General features: G+C 46.3%; 2 protein-coding genes across 2 annotated transcripts; both read right to left on the reverse strand.

The window, feature by feature from the left end:
- Positions 1 to 8140: 8140 nt before the first annotated feature.
- Positions 8141 to 9085, reverse strand: LOC123369746 (olfactory receptor-like protein OLF1). The gene has a single exon (XM_045015684.1). The coding sequence runs from the start codon at positions 9077 to 9079 to the stop codon at positions 8141 to 8143; it is 939 nt and encodes a 312-aa protein (XP_044871619.1). The 5' UTR covers positions 9080 to 9085.
- Positions 9086 to 14480: 5395 nt separating this feature from the next.
- On the reverse strand, positions 14481 to 15425 carry LOC123369601 (olfactory receptor 1019-like). The gene has a single exon (XM_045015365.1). It carries the CDS (start codon positions 15417 to 15419, stop codon positions 14481 to 14483), a length of 939 nt encoding a protein of 312 aa, XP_044871300.1. The 5' UTR covers positions 15420 to 15425.
- Positions 15426 to 19799: the final 4374 nt, after the last annotated feature.

The following is a 19799-nucleotide window of genomic DNA, read 5'->3' on the forward strand; positions in this document are numbered from 1 at the left end:
TGCAGTATAACCAAGGGTGCTGAGAGTCTGGGTGTAACCCAACTATTCCTGGCCAGGCTGCAGTTACACACACATGCTCAGGGTGTGATTTGCCTGCTAGACAGTTGTTTGTGAGTGGCCCAGGTGGAAGCCACTTCAGGAAGGCTTTGCAAGGTTGCAGGCAGGTGTGACACAGGTGCTGATTAGTCTGGGTTGGACTCTGGTATGTCACAGCCACCAACCTAGAAACTATCCCAGTAACACCAAAGGTGTGGTGCTGACTGACAGTAGTGTTCGATTGACATGAAAGGGTGAGGTCACCACAGGGATGGGCCCATGCACTGATCCATGGCTGCAGATGAACAAGGACATTGATGTCATCACCTCCCCATCTCCATGGGAGGCCCAGTGATGACACTTCTCTTTCTCACTATGTTAGCAGAAATTATCCCCCAGGGGTGTTCAGGCTTGGCTGGTATTATCAGTGCTCCGGGGCATGTCGGTGCCCTCTTCTCCTAAGTGGTGCCAACCTCTGAGGCATTGCAGGGTTGATTGTATTAGGAGGAAAAAATGATGATCCAAGTCAGCTCTATTCTTTGGTATAATCCTTAGTGGATGGGTGTTAAAGAATGTACACAAAGTCCCGCTTCCCTGAACATCAGTAGAAACAACCAGCAGCCAGCAATCTCTGTATTCAGAAACTCCCAAGTCTGACACTGCAGGTCTGTGCCCAGGAAACACTATGCCCCTACTTCCTCTAGGAGTCATGCTCACAAATCCTCCTTCTGGCTTCTCTGCCTCCTGTGACCCGGAGGTGCCTCGGGCAGTCCTCACTGAAAATGCCAATGTTGTGGCAGGCTGAAAGAAGGAGGATATTCCCCAAACTGGTGGTTAACACTGAAGATCTCTGGAGATGCTGCTACAAAGTATCGCCGAGCATGCTAGCTCCCTCTTGATTCTTCTCTTAATTTTATTTATTTCCTATAACTTAAAGTCCATGAAACAGAGTGTGACGTTGCACCCCATAATGCTTTATAGAAATATGCTCATGGCTTTAAATATGACATAACTGGAATATGATTTATGTTAGATAGGCCATGTAACATATATTTGCAAAGGTTATTATCGACTGCAGGGGTCGGCAACCTTTCAGAAGTGCTGTGCCGAGTCGTCATTTATTCACTCTGATTTAAGGTTCTGCGTGCCAGTAATACATTTTAACATTTTTAGAAGTTCTTTTTCTATAAGTCTGTAATATATATGTACAGTATATAAGGTTTTTAAAAAGTTTAAGAAGCTTCATTTAAAATTAAATTAAAATGCATAAGAGCCCCTGGACTGGTGGCCAGGAACCGGGCAGTATGAGTGCCACTGAAAATCAGCTCAGGTGCCGCCTTTGGCACACGTGCCATAGGTTGCCAACCCCTGATCTACTAGATACGTTCATCCTATTTGTATGCATGTATAATTTTTTTACTCCAAGTTATGAATATTGGCTGTCTACTTGTTTGAATTTAAGTAGCCTAAGTGAAGCAGATGGTCAGCTTCTTGAGAAAAAACTTTTCTCAGTAACCGCCCAATCAAGAAACACGTAAGCTAACAATGAACTTAGAGAGACGCCAAACCCCTCCATTTTGTCTTCAGCTGTCACAAAAGATAGCCCCTCCACCCCAAGGAGATGCCTGAAAGAAACTGGAACAAAGGAAAGTAATTACAGGTGTGTGAGTGATTGATGGATCCAGATTAGGATTAAGTCTAGTCTGGGAAATAGTCTTACTGGAACATCTCTGAGGGTGAGATTTACCTGCATTTAGTTTTTACTGTATTAGGCTTAGACTTGCGTGTTTTGTTTTATTTTGTTTGGTAATTTACTTTGTTCTGTCTGTTATTACTTGGAACTGCTTAAATCCTACTTTCTGTATTTAATAAAATCACTTTTTACTTATTAATTAACCCAGAGTATGTTTTAATACCTGGGAGAAGAGCAAACAGCTGTGCATCTCTCTCTATCAGTGTTACAGAGGGCGAACAATTTATGAGTTTACCCTGTATAAGCTTTATACAGGGCAAAACAGATTTAACTGGGGTTTGGACCCCATTGGGAGCTGGGTGTCTGAGTGCTGGAGACAGGAGCACTTCTTAAGCTGTTTTCAGTTAAGCCTGCAGCTTGTGCGGGACATGGTTCAGACTTGGATCTGTGTTTGCAGCAGGCCAGCGTGTCTGGCTCAAACAAGGCAAAGTACTGAAGTCCCAAGCTGGCAGGGAAAACAGGCTCAGAGGTAGTCTCAGGGCATCGGGTGGCAGCCCCAAGGGGGTTTCTGTGACCCAACCCATCACAGTGGTGAAGTCGAGCAGGATCTCTGCACAGCTGATTGCTCTGAGGCACTAGTAGTGATTTTAAGTGAGGTTTGGGTGTGGTGGGTGGAGAACAGACAAAGTGGTTAATGGTTTGTTATTTTCTGATTGCTTACTTCAGAGAAGGGAAAAAGGGACAGAAAAATAAGCAAGAATGAAGTTCAGAGGAAACTGGAACTGCACAAGTTGCAGACTGCCCAGAAAGGCTGAACACTGGAAGCTGGGAAAGTCTCTGTTAGCTAAGAAGCCCCTGAGCTGAGTGCATTTCAGTTAGAGTGGACTGCAGAGGGGTGTGGCCCAGCACAAGGAAGCAGGAAAATGACTACCTGTGAGGCAGCTGCTAAACTAGAGCTGGCCAGACTGGAAGCAGAAGAGAAAGGAAAGGATCGGGAGTTTCAACTGAAGCTCAAAGAAGCAAGGCAACTGCGGACAGAAGGGCTATGGAAGCAGAGGCCGCCAGGGAGGAAGATTTTCACAAAAGGGCTATGAAAGCAGAGGCAGCCATGGATAAATTGGCTCTGGAGTTAAGAGACAGAGAAATACAGGCCCAGATTGAGGTCCTGAAGCATGAACTGGTTGTTATGGAGTGGAAGAGACAAAACTCTCCAGCAGCTGGCCCCACTCCCCAAAAATACACAAATTGGAATGACTAGGTCCGCAGTATGATGAGTGACATTGCCCAATATTTCATCACCTTTGAGAAACTGTGCACCTTCCATGCAATTCCTGACAATCCAAGAATGACCACACTGGTAGCAAAATTGTCTGGAAGAGCTCTGGACATAGTAAATAAGATACCTATTAATGATGCTTGAAACTATGGTAAATTTAAAGAACTGGTTTTGAAACAGTTTCAGATTACACCAGAAACCTACAGGGTTCAATTCAGGAGTCTTAAGAGGGGATCTGGATTGAGTAATGTGGCTTATATAAATGAAATGAGAGATGTGTTAGATAAGTGGGTGAGGGGAAAAGGCATTACAAGGTTGGAAGAAATGTGTGATTTGGTGACTCAGGAACGATTCCTGAATATGTGCCATGATTATGTAAAACAGTATTTGTGGGACAAAAAGGTGGATGCAGTGGGTTGATTGGCTGAGTTTGAAAACTCCTTTGAGCCATCACAAGCTGCTGCAGTTAAACATAAACTGCTGGCAGAGGGGTACAGGGCTGGGGGAAAGCAGAATCACCGTTTTACCCCTGGGAAAAAGGAGACTGGGAGTTCACCTCCCCATTCCCCTGCTACTCAACCCAAATCTCCTGTACAAGCAGAGGAGTCCAAGAGGTCCTATCATTGTAAGTCCACTGGGCGCAGAGGAATAAATGTCCCTTGCTGAGTGGGAACAGGCAGTGGGTAACTCATGAAGGATTTGTAAAGGTTGCTTCTACACAACCAAGCAGTGAGCATATGCGTGCTGTTAAAGTGAATGGGAAAGTACTTCTAAGAACGAGGGACACGGGTGCAGAGATTTCTGTGATCAGGAGGGACCTGACCCATGAGCAGGATTTGTTGCCAGGGAAAATGGCAGAATTAGAACTGGTGGGAGGTTACAAAGTCCTTGCACCTTTAGCTAAGGTACACATGGAAAGTGGTGATTTGCAAGCGGAGCAGACTTTTCCAACAGTGGCACACAATTTTGCACCGTTTCTACTGGGGAATGATTTCTTTGATGTGGCAGAATCTGTCCCAGGGTTGACTTCCAGGAAGATTCAGGTCATCAGGGGACAGGGCCTGCCCTGGGGTGCACAGAAACATGTACCCCAAAGGTGGAAGTTGGGGTTCTGGTACCGCTGTGGTGGGAACAGATGCCAGGGACTCTGTAGCTGGAAGCAAGCCCAACCTGAGGGAAAGAGGGGGATTTTGCTTGCCTGTGAAGGGTCTGTCATAGCTGGTAACTGTGAACCCACAACTGGAGCAAGGTCACCTTCCCTTTTGGGGGACGCAGGAGTGTCTGACTCAGAGGGGAGCCCAGAGAGGCTGCTGTGTGGAAGGGAAAACTAAGGCACACCCGGTGGGGAAATTTTTCACACTCTGTACAAGGCAGTTAGCTTGTACTGACCCTCAGTGTAATTCTTCCATTGACCTAGCTACTGCCTGTCAGAGACATGAATTAACTACATCAAAGGAAAAACCCTTCCATCAATGTGGAAAGCATCTCCACTATGGGGCTGCTGCACACCATAGCTTCTTTTGATAGGTAAATATGTTCAGGAAAGTTGAAATTTCCCCTCTCGGGATAATTTCTTCTTTCCCCTCCCATGAAAGGCTCACTGTCATTTCAATTAAAGGCCAAAATGCTCTGAAACTGACTTGTTTGCCCATGACTTGGTGGTACCTCTTTGTTTTTCCACCCTTCACTTACAATGCACTGAGAAGGAGGGAAGCAGTACCTGCTCAGAACCCAAAAATCTGACTTAGAGTCGAATCTTGCCCTGTTTGCTAACCACACCAACGTTACCCTTAATATCTCTGGAGCTGCTTGCTTGAGTCGCAGAGGTTAAATTTGGCTTTGATGACTTTGAGATTTGCTCTCTGGAGCATCTTTGCTCCCAGGACAACAGGTGTGCACAGCACATGCAATTAATGTTGTTGCCCTGTCTTTCCTTGTGGAAATGGAACACAGAGGGACAGAGAATCATCTAGTCTGGATTGCTGGCTCTCCCGTGAGGTCCTTTTAATATGATACAAAACTGAGGTGAATCTATTCCACTTTATTTGTTGGTCACCTCTCCAAATGTCTCTTTAAGTAATTTCCCAGTGTTGGGACACAAAGGTGTCTAGAAATCGGTGAATTTCTTCTGGACAAATAATTTATTGTCAAAACCAATAGCGTTTGGATTGACCGGAAACTATTCACAAATGCGTTATAAATACTCCTAATAGGTTTGTCTCAAAGCAATGTGAGTGTGCGGGGGGAGGATTTAGGTTCTGGTCACAATACGGCCACTGTAGGAGTCGGTCGTGGTCCTTCCCCTTGTAATTTTTAGCCCAATAGTTGGGGTGTTCACCTGTGAGGTGGGAGATCCGGGTTCAGTTCCCCCGTCTCTGCAGTGCTGGGCAAAGCCACGTGTGACACTGCACTCCATATGCTTAATGAAAATATGCTTCTGACTACGACATAACTGGAATATGCTTTATGCTAAGTGCCCCATGTTACATATCATTAGAAAGGTTGTAATCTACTAAGTGAGTTCTTCCTATTTGTTTACATGGATTATTTCCATGTCTGCAGTTAGGAGAATAAGATATAAACGTGTATCACTGATGTAGACATATTAAGTGAAGGCCATTAAGGGTGCTTCAGAATCAATGAACTGTGAATGGCTCTGTTTACCTGCAAGCCTTCCTGTGTTCCTGTGAGTCAACCCAGGAAGAATGTGACTAGATGGATCACAGAAACCCCCTTGGGGCTGCCAACTGATGTGCCAAGACTGCTTCTGCCCCTGCTTTACCTGCCAATTTGGGACTCCAGAACCCTGCCTGGTTGTGCCAGACACACTTGCCCGCTACAAACACAGACCCAGGTCTGAGCCACGTCCCACAAACTGCAGGCTTAACTGAAAGCAGCTGAAGAAGTTTTCCTGTCTCTAAGACTCAGATGCCCAACTCCTAATGGGATCCAATCAGCAAATAAATCCATTTTACCCTGTATAAAGCTTATTCAGGGTAAACTATTGAATTGGTCGCCTTCTATAACACTTATAGACAGATTTACACAGCTGTTCGCCCCCCACCCCTCCAGGTGTTAATACATACTCTGGGTTAAATAATAAGTAAAAAGTGATTTTATTAAATACAGAAAGTAGGATTTAAGTGGTTCCAAGGAGTAACAGAGAGAACAAAGTGAATTACCAAGCAAAATAAAATAGGACACGGAAATCTATGCCTAATACAGAAAGAAAACTGAATACAGATAAAACCTCCTCCTCAGAGGAGTTCCAATAAGCTTCCTTTTACAGATTAGTCTCCTTCTAATCTGGGTCCAGCAGTCACTCACACCTCCTGTGGTTACTGTCATTTGTTCCAGTTTCTTTAAGGTATCCTTAGGGGTGGAGCCAGCTGAAGACAAAATGGAGGGGTCTCCCAGGGGTTTAAATCGACTTTCTCTTGTAGGTGGTTACCCCTCCCTCCCCCTGCATAGAATCCCAGCTCCAAGATGGAGTTCTGGAGTCACATGGGCAAGGCACATGTCCATACATGACTGAGTTCCTCACCAGCCAAGCCATATTCCTGGGAAAGCTCAGATATGGATTGACGTCTCCAAGTTTATTGTTGGCTTAAGTGGTTCTTGGCTGGGCACCTAGTGAGAATAGTTTTTTCCCAGGAAGCTAACCAACTGCTTCACTGAGGGTATTTAAAATTAAGCAAGTACGTTGCCAATATTCATAACTCTGAATACAAAAATTATACATGCATACAAATAGGAGGAATGTATTTAGCAGATCATAACCTTTGCAGCGATATGTTACATGCCATATGTAGCATAAAACATATTCCAGTCATGTCATATCTACATTCATAAGTATATTTCCATAAAGAATTATGGGGTGCAATGTCACACTCGGGTCTTACAGTGACATGTGACCATGTCACCTGATACTGAAATCCATCTTGAAACGGGTACTTTTCTAGAGGGGGTTGGAATTCCAAACAAAGGGATGTTCTATATGAAGTGGGGAAGGCAAATTATGAGTGTCTTCAGCTGGTTTAAGAGACGACCGCCCCACCCCAGATAGATACCTGCAAGCACCTGGAAACAAAGGGACTGTAGCCCCAGGGGTCGGGGAAAACAGGCTGGACCTAGGTCAGAAAAGGCATCTGCCCTGAGAAGGATTTTACCTGAAATAACAACTGGAGTGAGAAGTTAACATTTGTAACTGATTTCTAAGTGTATAAAGCTTAGCCTTGCGTGTTTTGCTTTATTTTGCTTTGTGACTTACTTTGTTCTGTCTGTTACTATTTAAAAACAGTCAAATCCTACTTCTTATACTTAATAAAATCATTTTTGTTTATTTATAAACAGTGTAAGTAATTGTTACTGGAGGGCAAACAGCTGTGCATCTCTCTCTCTTGCAGTGCTATAGAGGGTGAACATTTATCAGTTCACCCTGTATAAGCTTTATAGAGAGTAAAATGGATTTATTTGGGGTTTAGATCCCATTGGGAGTTGGGTGTCTGCGTGATGGAGACGTGTATCCTCCTGAGCTGGTCTCAGTCTAGATCTCCAGTTTTGGGGATGCGGCCCAGACCCTGGGTCTGTGTTGCAGCAGGCTAGCGTGTCTGACTCAACAAGACAGGATTCAGAGGATTAAGCTGGCAGGGAAAATAGGAGCAGAGGAAATTTAAGAACATCAGGTGACAGTGCCAGTGGGGGTCTCTGAGACCGAACCCGTTACACTATGCACTTGGGTTTCCTGCATTTCCAGAAAGCATCCCAGCCCCTGAGGGATGTGCTATTCCAGTCTGAGTTGCTCTCAGTCTCTCCTTTCAAACTTAGATAGATACATACATAATCATTGGAACAGAGACATGAAGTTGAGTATCTCACCCTCTAAGTGGAAGCCCCTATCACCCAGCCTATAGAATAATTCTCCTTTTCTGCCCATGTGATTCTTCCTCTGTTTTGACCACTGATCTGAGTTGGGGCCTGCAGACTTTGTTGGAATACAAACAAATAAATAATAATAAAAATAGAATAATGAACAACACTCCTACGGACTCTGCGAAATTACATTGTAATGGGCTGGGAATTGAATTCACCTGTTCCCACTCCCCATCACTAAACCAGTACAGAGTTAAACAGATTCAGGAATTGGTTAGGAGTTTATTCATTGCTCTCCTCACGGCGTCCTTCACCTCCGTGTTCCTCAGGCTGTAGATGAGGGGGTTCAACACGGGGATCACCAGCGTGTAAAACAGCGAGGCCATTTTGTCTGTGTCCATGGAATAGCTGGAGGGGGGACGTAAAAATATGAAGAGGAGGGTGCCAAAAAGCAGGACCACAGCAGTCAAGTGGAAAGAGCAGGTGGAGATGGTTTTGCGCCGGCCCTCGGCAGAGCTGATCTGCAGGATGGTGGAGATGATATACACATAGGAGAGGAGGACAGTTACAAGGCTGCTCACTATAATGCAGCTCATAAAAACATACATCATAATCTCATTGATGCGGGTGTCAGAGCAGGAGAGCGCCAGCAGTGGGGGGATGTCACAGAAGAAATGATTGATGATGTTGGAGCTGCAGTATGACAGCCGAAATGTAAAACACGTTTCTATCACTGAATCCACCAACCCGACAGCGTATGCCCCAACCACCAACTCTTTACAAAGCTGCCTGGACATAGTAACCGTATAGAGCAGCGGGTTACAGATGGCCACGTAACGGTCATATGCCATCACAGCCAGCAAGAGACACTCAACATCTGCAAAAATGATACAGAGATTCATTTGCACAGCGCAGGCAGAGAAAGAAATGCTTTTCCTCTCGGCTAAGAAATTCAGCAGCATCTTAGGGGAAAGTATTGAGGAAAAGCAGAGGTCACAGAAAGACAAATTACTGAGGAAAAAGTACATGGGGGTCTGGAGCCGGGGATCAATCGTGATTAACAAGATCATCCCCCCATTGCCCAACAGGGTGATACCGTAAATCAGTAGGAACAACACAAACAGGGGAACCTGCAGCTCTGGACGATCTGTCAGTCCTGAGAGAATGAACTCAGTCACCTCCGAGTGATTTCCCTTTTCCATCTCCTCTGAACAGAGATGAGGCAGCTACAGAGATCTGGACAGGTGGATGGTTCGGAAAACCTGTCCCTTCCCTGTAATGAAGTAAATGAAGATAAATGGAGTTCAGTTTCTAAATGGACATCAGTACACGCTCAGGGAAGGGCTTAGTCCACAGAGACATATGTTCACAGCTTGTCATTCCTGTTGTTTGATAAAATACACACTGCATAAATACAGTGACACACAGGTTAATCATGCCCCACACATGAACACTCCTGTTCACTAATCCAAGCAGAAATCAGTGACTTGTGACTCTGCTGTAAGAGAATCAGGGTGAAGATTATTTCAGTGTGAGGAGATTATTTGTAAAGGAGTGTCAATCTTTCTACTATCTTTGGGCAAGGGGAGCTCTGTGGCTTGGCATGTCGGTTTGGGATAAAGTTGCTTAATGTGCTAATTAAGTTTTTTGGCATTTACTTTAGCCCGTATGAAAACCCAGAGATACACTGGAAAGCACTGGCTTCAGTGGCTATGTAATTGCCTATTTTTTCCAACCAAGGAGGTCGCTCCTTTAGCTGAAGGGGTAGGAGCTGGGACTGAGGCTTTCAGTGCTGGAGGTCTTGAAGTCAATACCTGCTGATCCCCATGGTGTCCATGTGTGTGTGTGACTGTAATTCAGGACAATCGCACGTACCTGCTGAGAAGAGAGAGAGAGATGTGTTGGCATTTCCCCATCGATATAAACTGCCAGTTTGGAGCATTCGGGATGTTTTATACTGAGATGTGTGATCTGTGAGACATGATTCCTGATGCAACCGGGAATACCTGAGCTCAGTGAGACACCACACCTTATTAATGTGTTCAGTGAACCAAGGCCACGTTGGTGTAATTGGTGCCCTGGGGATTAATTTGACCTACTCTTTTTTACTGTGTTATGAAATGATGCAATTTCTACCAGATTTACAGAGTATGAGGTTAGGGGTATATTTCATCGTGTTGTTTTTAGTGCAAGTTGGGTACTGTGTACAGCTGATCCACAGAGGGGTTTTGTGTGTGTGTGAGGAGACTGAAACCTTTTTGCTAAAAACATAATATTTCGACTCGGAAATACCACGGGGGTGCCTCAGATACCACACATCACCAATCTCTTCCATGAGCCAGGCTCCCCAGCTGGATTACATCCCCCATGATGCATGTTGGTCTCTCCTCTTGCTGAACTGCCCTGGAACTTCTCCAGAATCCCACAGCCATGATTTAGGGAGGAAGAGAGTTTGGTATTTTTTACTGGAAATCTTATAATTTCCAGGAAAAAGAGAATTTCATGGAAAAAAAATAGTGGAATGGAAAATCCAATTTCACACCAAAAATCTTCTCAAGAAAAATTTTCAACCAGCCTTAGCAATAAATTTGGAATCAAAGAAACAGAAAGCTAGATATTGGAGAAACGTACTAATTGTTTGCAGCTGTAACTGATGTCTTCTCAGTCATTCCTGGTTTCAGAATCACCTCATTGTCCCGGCCCCAGTAGATGGAGTAAAACCTGTAAGATATGTAGGAGTACTCCAGATAATCTAGCTATTTATAGCATGCCAATCACCATGGTATCCTATGTCCTTCCCTTGCTAGATTACTCCCCAAAATCGGAAAGATAGATTCACTTATTTTTGCCTGATGGAGAGCACATGGTGACCAGAGGATCTCAGGAGGAGAGCACAGTGTGTTACGGACTTCTGCCGTTAACAAACTATCCCTCTTGCAGGCATATTATCTGCACATGGAGCTCATCTATAAGATGGTCAGTAAATCTATGAGTCAACTAGAAATACTGATACTCTCACTGCAAATATTAATACATTTTTTATAATGTATGTGAAGTTATAAGATGACACTGTATTGTGTTATTAATGCATGTTCCAAACCGAGGCTGGCAAACTGGTCTGTTTTAAACAAAGAAATGTGTGCTCTGCTTAATTTTGTATCTAAACAGTAACCATAGTCATTAAGCAGAAAGGGAAACAAACGTACCCTAAAAAGGTGAGGAAAAGCAGCAGGGAACATCCTTCTACATAGAGTTTTTGTCTTCCAGTAACCAGATGGAAATGTTTCTCAAAGGGGGGATAGGACTCTAAAAAGAGGGTATAGACATCCCAAGGCACCACTCTCATTCTCTTTCTCTATCTCTCTCTTCCCCCCCTTGATTCACTGCATCTGAAGAGATAAAGGAAGCAGCCATTGGACTCGTGGAGGGGTCCTTACTTATGAAATTTGGTCAATAAGACTGTTGAAAGCACATGGTGAGGAAACTTTTGCTTTGAAATTCACATCATTTGCTAACTTAGGCACAAGTTGAATTCTAGCTTTATTTTTCTTGTAACTATGTCTGACTTCTATGCCTCCTTATTTGTACTCACTTAAAATTATCTTTGTAGTCAATAAACTTTGTTTTATTGTTGTATCTAATCCAGTGTGTTTCAATAAAAGTGTCTGAGAAACTAAGTTGCATACATATTAGTGCTATTAATGAAATAATGGACAATGTAACTTGTATTGTCCAGGAGAGGACTGGGCAGCACAGGATGTAAAATTCAGGAGGGAAATCGAAGACTGCGGAGTGTGTTAGGGTCACCCTGCAGTATAACCAAGGGTGGTGAGAGCCTGAGTGTAACCCAACTATTCCTGGCCAGGCTTCAGTTACACACAGATGCTCAGGATGTGATTTGTTTGTGACTGGCCCAGTTGGAAGCCACTTCAGCAAGGCATTGCAAGGTTGCAGGTGACAAAGCTGTTGCTTAGTCTGGGTTGGACCCTGGTATGTTACAGCTCCCTCCCAATTCTTTTGTTAATTTTATTTATGTCCCATAACTTATAGTCCTTGAAACCAAGTTTAGGAGTACGTAGACGGGCCGACTCACCCCTGCGGCGCCTCCTGCTGGTCGTCTTCAGGAATTAGCTCAATTTCCAGCCCGGAGCACCCTCTGCAGGCCTGTGATCCGCCTGTCTTCTGGCCCCGAGTCCCTCTCTGGACCCTGGTGCCTCTGTTAACTGGGTCTCCCCCTCCCAGGGGAACCCCACCCAACTATCTCCACTTTGCCTCAGTATTAGCTACTGCCCAGTCTCCATCTAGCCCCCGTTCACTGGGGCAGACTGTAGTATCAGCCACTCATCACAGGCAAAAGAGTTTGGACCTGCTGTCTTTGCCTACCCCTGGGCTGCCCTCTGCAACCCCGAGTACCTCTTGGCCTAATGCTAGGCCGCAGGCTGGGGCTTACCAGGCAGGAGCTCCTCAGCCTTTCCGCAGCCCTGCTCCACTCAGGTACCTTTTCTAGCTCCCTGTAGCCAGGCCTTTCTCCCTCTACAGCCAGAGAGAGACCGTTTGGGCTCCTGGCTCACTGCCTCTTATAGGGGCTTGCTGGGCCTGATTGGGACCTGGCCACAGCTGGGCCTGCTTTCACTCAGTCAGCCCAGGCTTCTTGCCCCATCCATAGCCCTCTCCTAGGCTATTTTAAGCCCTGAAGGGCAGGAGAAGGGGACCACCCCGCTACAAAGTAAAATTGTAAAACAATGGGGGATGGGGGAAGGATAGGACAAGAACCGATGGACTTCAATTGCAGCAAGGGGGGGTTAGCTTGGACAATAGGAAACACATCCCAAGAGTCAGGGTGGTTAAGCACTGGAATAACTTGCCCAGGAAGGTTGTGGAATCTCCACTGTTGGAGCTTTTCAAGAGCAGGTTACAAACACCTGTCAGGGATCGTCTAGGTAATACTTAGTCCTGCCATGAGTGCAGGGGACTGGACTAGACGATCTCTCAAGGTCCCCTCCAGTCCTATGATTCTATGGTCTCAGAAGGATCCCTGCACTGAGGGGAGGGGAGACACCAGACTGAGCAGTGGGAAGGGCAAGGGACACGCACCTGCCTACACTTGACATCCAGCTCCACTGTACCCCCCACCACATGCACAGACATGACTTGGTGGTACCTCTTTGGTTTTCCTCCCTTCACTTACAATGAGTTGAGGACGGAAGCAGTACCTGATCAGAACCCTAAAATCAGACCAGGAGTTGAATCTTGCCCTGTTTACTAATCACAACCACATTACCCTTAATACCTCTGGAGCTGCTTCCTGGGATGACTTTGAGATTTGTTCCCTGGAGCATCTTTTCTCCCAGGACAACAGGTGTGCACAGCACATGCAATTAATGGTGTGACCGTGTCTTTCCTTGTGGAAATGGAATACAGAGGGCCAGAGCACCAACTGGTCTGGATCGCAGTCTCATCCTTGAGGTCTTTTGAATATGATACAAAACTGAGGTGAATGTATTACAATTCATGTGTTGGTCACCGCTCCAAAAGTCTCTGTAAGTAATTTCCCAGCATTGGGACATGAAAGTGTCTAGAAATGGGTGAATTTCTTCGGGACGAATAATTTATTGTGAAAAACAATGCAGTTGGGGTTGACCTGAAACTCTTCACAACGTGTTACAAAGTCTTCTAATAGCCTTTTCCCAAAACAATGTGTGTGGGGGGAGAGGATGTAGGTGCGGGTCGCAAAGTAGCCACTGGTAGGAGGTGGTGATGCTCCCTCTCTTTGTAATTTTTTGCTCAATGGTTAGGGTGTTCACCTGTGAGGTGGGTGATCCTGATTCAATTCCCCCTTCTGTCCAGTGCTGGGCAAAGATGTGCACTTGAGTTTCCTGTATTTACAGAAAGCATCCCAGCCACTGAGTGATGTGCTATTCCAATCTGGGTTGCTCTTGATCTCTCCTTTCAAAGTTTTTCTACAGTGGATAATAAATTAAATAACCATTGGAACAAAGACATGAAGTTGAGCATCTCAGTGCCCCGAACTACCAGTCTATAGAGTCATTCTCTCTTTCTGGCCCTGTGATTCTTCCTGTGTTTTATCCATAATGCAACAACTTCAGTGGAGAGAATGAGGCCATATCTACACAACTGGCTAAATTGAGACTACTGCGATAGATGAAATGGTGTTGATTGAGCAGGTTTGGGGAGTATCAGGAGGGTGTGCAAAATCCCCTTTGGTTCAGCCATAGAAATAATAAACTTCATACTTGCAACTGCATAACAAAACCAAATTCACTACAATACAGAGGGAGATAGATGTGATGCCTCCCTTTTGTTTCCCAATACAAATAGCTCTATGCTTTCAAAGCACATCACAGATATTCACACATGTGAAACAGGCACCTCCTGGAATTTTGCTTGGGTAATACCCTAATAAAGCCCCGATCTTTGTTGGGGCCTGCAGGCTTTGTTGGAATACAAACAAGTTAATAATAAGAACAATACAATAATGAACAATACTATCACGGGCTTTACGATATTACCTTGCAATGGGCTGGGAATTGAATTCACCTGTTTCCACTTCCCATCACTAAACCAGTACAGAGTTAAACAGATTCAGGAATTGGTTAGGAGTTTATTCATTACTCTCCTCAGGGCGTCCTTCACCTCCGTGTTCCTCAGGCTATAGATAAATGGGTTCAACATGGGGATCACCAGCGTGTAAAACACTGAGGCCACTTTGTCTGTGTCCATGGAATAGCTTAAGGTGGGACGTAAATACATGAAGAGAAGAGTGCAAAAAAACAGGACTACCGCGGTCAAGTGGAAAGTGCAGGTGGAGAAGGCTTTGCGCCGGCCCTCAGCAGAACGGATCTGCAGGATGGTGGAGGCGATATAGACATAGGAGAGGAGGATAGTTACAAGGCTGCTCACTCCAGTGCAGCACATGAATGCAAACATCAGAATCTCATTGATGCGGGTGTCAGAACAGGAGAGTGCCAGCAGAGGGGGGATGTCACAGAAGAAATGATTGATGATGTTGGAGCTGCAGAATGACAGCCGAAATGAAAAACATGTTTGTATCATTGAATCCACCAACCCCACAGTGTACACCCCGACCACCAGCTGTTTACAAAGCTGCCTGGACATCGTGACCGTGTAGAGCAGTGGGTTACAGATGGCCACATAACGGTCATATGCCATCACAGCCAGCAAGAAGCACTCAACATCTGCAAAAATGACAGAGAGATACAGTTGCACAGCACAAGCAGTGTAAGAAATGCTTTTCCTCTCAGCTAAGAAATTCAGCAGCATCTTAGGGGAAATTATCGAGGAATAGCAGATGTCACAGAAAGACAAACTACTGAGGAAAAAATACATGGGGGTGTGGAGTCGGGGGTCAATCGTGATTAACAAGATCATCACCCCATTCCCCATCAGGGTGATACCATAAATCAGTAGGAACACCCCAAAGAGGTGAACCTGCAACTCTGGACGATCTGTCAATCCTGAGAGAATGAACTCGGTTGCCTCCGAGTGATTTCCCTTTTCCATCTCCTCTGAACACAGATCAGGCAGCTACAGAGATGTGGGCAGGTGGATGGTGCGGGAAACCTGTCCCTTCTCTGTAATGAAGTAAGTGAAGATAAATGGAGATCAGTTTCTTAATGGACATCAGTACCTGCTCAGGGAAGGGCTTAATCCACAGAGCCAGATGTTCACAGCTGGTCATTCCAGGTGTTTGATAATATGCACACACTGTGCAAATACAATGACACGGAGGTTAATCATGCCCCACAAACAAACAGTCGTATTCACTAATCCGAACAGAAAACAGTGACTTGTGAATCTGCTGTGAGAGAATCAATCTGAAGATATTATTCCTTAGCTAAAGAAGGGGTGAGAATAAAGGAGTGTCAGTCTTTCTGCTCTCTTTGGGCAAGGTGAGCTCTGTGGTTTGGCATGTTGCTTTGTGGTAAAGATGCTTACTCTGCTAATTAAGCTTTCTGGCATTTACTTTAGTCTGTATGAAAACCCAGAGACATAGTGGAAAGCACTGGCTTCAGTGACTATGTAATTGCCAATTTTTTCCAAGCAAGGAGGTCGTTCCTTTAGCTGAAGGGATAGGAGTTGAGGCTGAGGCTTTCAGTGCTGGAGGTCTTGAATTTAATACCTGCTGATCACCATGATGTATGTATGTGTGTGTGTGACTGTAATTCAGGATAATAGCACGTACCTGCTGAGAAGAGAGAGATGTGTTTGCGTTTCCCCAGCGACAGAAACTGCCAGTTTGGAGCATTTGGGAAGTTTTATACTGAGATGTGTGATCTGTGGGACATGATTCCTGGAGCAACTGGGAATACCTGAGCTCAGAGAGCCATAACACCTAATTAATGCATTCAGTGAACCAAAGACACCTTCGGTTTAATTCATGCCCTGGGGATTAATTTGGCCCACTCTTTCCTACTGTGTTGTTAAATGATGCAATTTCTACCAGAGTTACAGAGTATGGGGTTAGGGATATATTTCATCTTCCTTTTTTCAGTGCAAGCTTTGTACTGTGTAGAGCTGATCCACAAAGGGGTGTTGTTTGTGGAGACTGAAACCTTTTTGCTTGGAAATACCACAGGGGTGCATCAGATACCACACAGCACCAATCTCTTCTGTGGGCCAGGCTCCCAGGCTGGACCACATCCCCCATTATGCATGATGGTCTCTCCTCTTGCTGAACTGCCCTGGAACATCACCAGAGTCCAACAGCCATGGGTTAGAGAGGAGGGGAGTTTGGTATTTTGATGGGAAGCTTATAAAGTCTATTCTTTGGTATAATCCTTGAGGGAGGGGTTACAAAGAATGTTCGCAAAGTCTTCCTTCCTTGAACACCAGTAGAAACAGCCAACAGCCAGAAATCTCTGTATTCAGAAACTCCCAAGTCTGTCACTCCAGGTCAGTGCCCAGGAAACACTATGCCCCTACTTCTTCTAGGACTCATACATACAACTCCTCCTCCTGGCTTCTCTGCTTCCTGTGACCTGGAGGTGCCTGGGGCAGTCCTCAGTGAAAATACCAAAGTCAGGGTGTGATAGATTTTTGTTAGCAATCTGCCTGGGGCCACAGTTGATCAGGCTGGGCCACAGGATTTTTTGGGGGAGGAGATGACGAGGCACACCAAGGGTCTAAATTTTAAATCTTTATTGATAAAATAATAAAACAACAGCAGAGAGTGCTGGGAACACTTTCACGTTACTCAGGGGAAGAAAGAAAACGTCAATGCCCCAAGCCCTAACCCACTTTCATACTTACACATGCACAACCCAGACTGGCCAAGTCTGGGTGTAAAGTGAGAAGGGTGGGGGGAAAGGTGAACCGTGGTGCTGTCCTGGGCCCAGGCCATCCAAAAATCCACTGGGCTCTCCAAATTGCTTCAGCTTTCAGAAGGGTTTTAAGTTCTGGCTCCTCAGGGTTGGGGTGGGGTGCTCTGTTCAGGAACTTCTGCTCCTGGTGCCCTTTCTATCAGATTATACTGGTCTTCCATGGTTTTTTTTAAGCTTTCCCCAAACAACCATTTTCAGGGCTGTAAAACAGTTCTTTGTTTGTTCCTGGCTGACCTTTGCCACTTTTTCCCCCCGGCCCCTGCATTTTGTTTAACTGTTTTTTTTACCGCTGGTTCGGGGGGGGATTAAACTTCCCCCCTTCTGTCTTGGCAGATAGCAGCTGGTCTCAGGCTAAAGTTAGCTTTTTATTTATAAACTAAGCTTCCTAGCTGCAGTGTTAAATTAACCTGTTCTTTGAAGAAGCACTCAACATGTGTAAAAACAGAGAGAACCATTTGCACAGCGCAGGCAGTGTAAGAAATGCTTTTCCTCTCGGCTAAGAAATTCAGCAGCATCTTAGGGGAAATTATCGAGGAAAAGCAGAGGTCACAGAAAGACAAATTACTGAGGAAAAAGTACATGGGGGTGTGGAGTCGGGGATCAATCATGATTGACAAGATCATCCCCCCGTTCCCCACCAGGGTGATACCATAAATCATTAGGAACACCACAAACAGGGGAATCTGCAGCTCCGGACGATCTGTCAGTCCTGAGAGAATGAACTCAGTCGCCTCCGAGTGATTTCCCTTTTCCATCTCCTCTGAACAGAGATCAGGCAGCTACAGAGATGTGGGCAGGTGGATGGTGCGGGAAACCTGTCCCTTCTCTGTAATGAAGTAAGTGAAGATAAATGGAGATCAGTTTTTTAATGGACATCAGTACCCGCTCAGGGAAGGGCTTAGTCCACAGAGCCAGATGTTCACAGCTGGTCATTCCAGGTGTTTGATAAGATGCACACACTGTGCAAATACAATGACTCGGAGGTTAATCATGCCCCACACACAGTTGTGTTCACTAATCCAAACAGAAAACAGTGACTTGTGACTCTGCTGTGAGACAATCAGTTTGAAGAGATTATTCCTTAACAAAAGAAGGGGTGAGAGTAGAGGACTGTCAATCTTTACATCCTCTTTGGGCAAGGGGAGCTCTGTGGCTTGGCATGTCGGGTTGGGGTAAAGTTGCTTACTGTGCTAATTAAGCTTTTGGGCCTTTACTTTAGCCTGTATGAAAATCCAGAGATACAATGGAAAGCACTGGCTTTGGTGACTATGTAATTGCCTATTTTTTCCAACCAAGGAGGTCACTCCTTTAGGTGAAGGGGTAGGGGTTGGGACTGAGGCTGTTAGTGCTAGAGGTCTTGAATTCAATACCTGCTGATCCCCATGGTGTCCGCGTGTGTGTGACCAGTGATGATCTGCCAAAATATTAACAACCGGTTCCCTTCTCCTCACCCCACGAGGGGGTCATGCCCCCCCGGGGACTCTTGCCCCATCCAACCCCCCCATGTTCCTTGACAGCCCCCCCCCCGGGACCCCTGACCTATCCACCCCCCCTTCCCTGTCCCCTGACTGCCCCCTGCCACCCCATCCAACCCCTTCTCTCATTCCTGATGGCACCCTGGGACCCCTACCCCATCCAACCACCCCTCCTCTCTGTCCCCTGACTGTTCCTGGAATCCCTACCCCTAACTGCCCCCCACCGCCCCATCCAACCCCTGCTCCTTCCTGACTGCCCCCTCGGGACCCTTGCCCCCGTTCAATCCCCCTGTTCCCTGCCCTCTGACTGCCCCGACACTAATCCACCGCCCCAACTCCCCTGCCCTCTATCCAACATGCCCTCCCTGCTCCCTTACCGTGCTGCCTGGAGGTGGGGGCCCAGCTGGGCTGGGATTGGGGCTGGGACTGGAGCCACCTGGCTGAGGTCGGGGCCGGACCCGAGGACTGGGCAGGAGCCGCGCCGCCCGGCCGAGGTTGGGGCCAGACCCGGGGGCCGGGCAGGAGCCGTGCCGCACTGCCCAGCGAGGTTGCGGCTGGACCCGGGGGGCAGGAGCCGCGCTGCTCAGCCCCCGGGTCCGGCCGTGACCTCGCCGGGCGGCGCAGTGCTGGAGCCCTCCTCCTCCGGCCCGCGCCCCCCGGCCCCAGCTCAAGCTCACCTGGTGGAAGCCACTGCTTCCTTCTCAGCCCTCCCAGGCTTCCCACGCGAACAGCTGATTCGCAGGAAGCTGGGAAGGGGGAGGAGAAGCCGGAGAAGCTTCAGAAGAGGAGGCAGAGGCGGAGTGAGGTGAGCTGGGGCCGGGGGAAGGGCAGGGAGCTGCTAGAGCTTTTGTTAAATTTAAAAGCCCCTTTGGAACTAGTTGTCCCTCGAGGGACAACCAGTTCTAAACAGGCTTCTAAATTTAACAACCGGTTCTCGCAAACCAGTGGGAACCGGCTGCAGCTCACCACTGTGTGTGACTGTAATTCAGGACAATAGCACATACCTGCTGAGAAGAGAGAGAGAGAGAGAGAGGTGGTGGCATTTCCCCATCAATAGAATCTGCCAGTTTGGAGAATGTGGGAAA

The sequence above is a fragment of the Mauremys mutica genome, chromosome 4 (genome assembly GCF_020497125.1).
Source record: "Mauremys mutica isolate MM-2020 ecotype Southern chromosome 4, ASM2049712v1, whole genome shotgun sequence".
NCBI classification, from domain to species: Eukaryota; Metazoa; Chordata; order Testudines; family Geoemydidae; genus Mauremys; species Mauremys mutica.

What these genes read in the sequence shown, in the direction of transcription:
- LOC123369746 (XM_045015684.1), bottom strand. Translation starts at nt 9,079, where the DNA reads ATGGAAAAGGGAAATCACTCGGAGGTGACTGAGTTCATTCTCTCAGGA.
- LOC123369601 (XM_045015365.1), bottom strand. Translation starts at nt 15,419, where the DNA reads ATGGAAAAGGGAAATCACTCGGAGGCAACCGAGTTCATTCTCTCAGGA.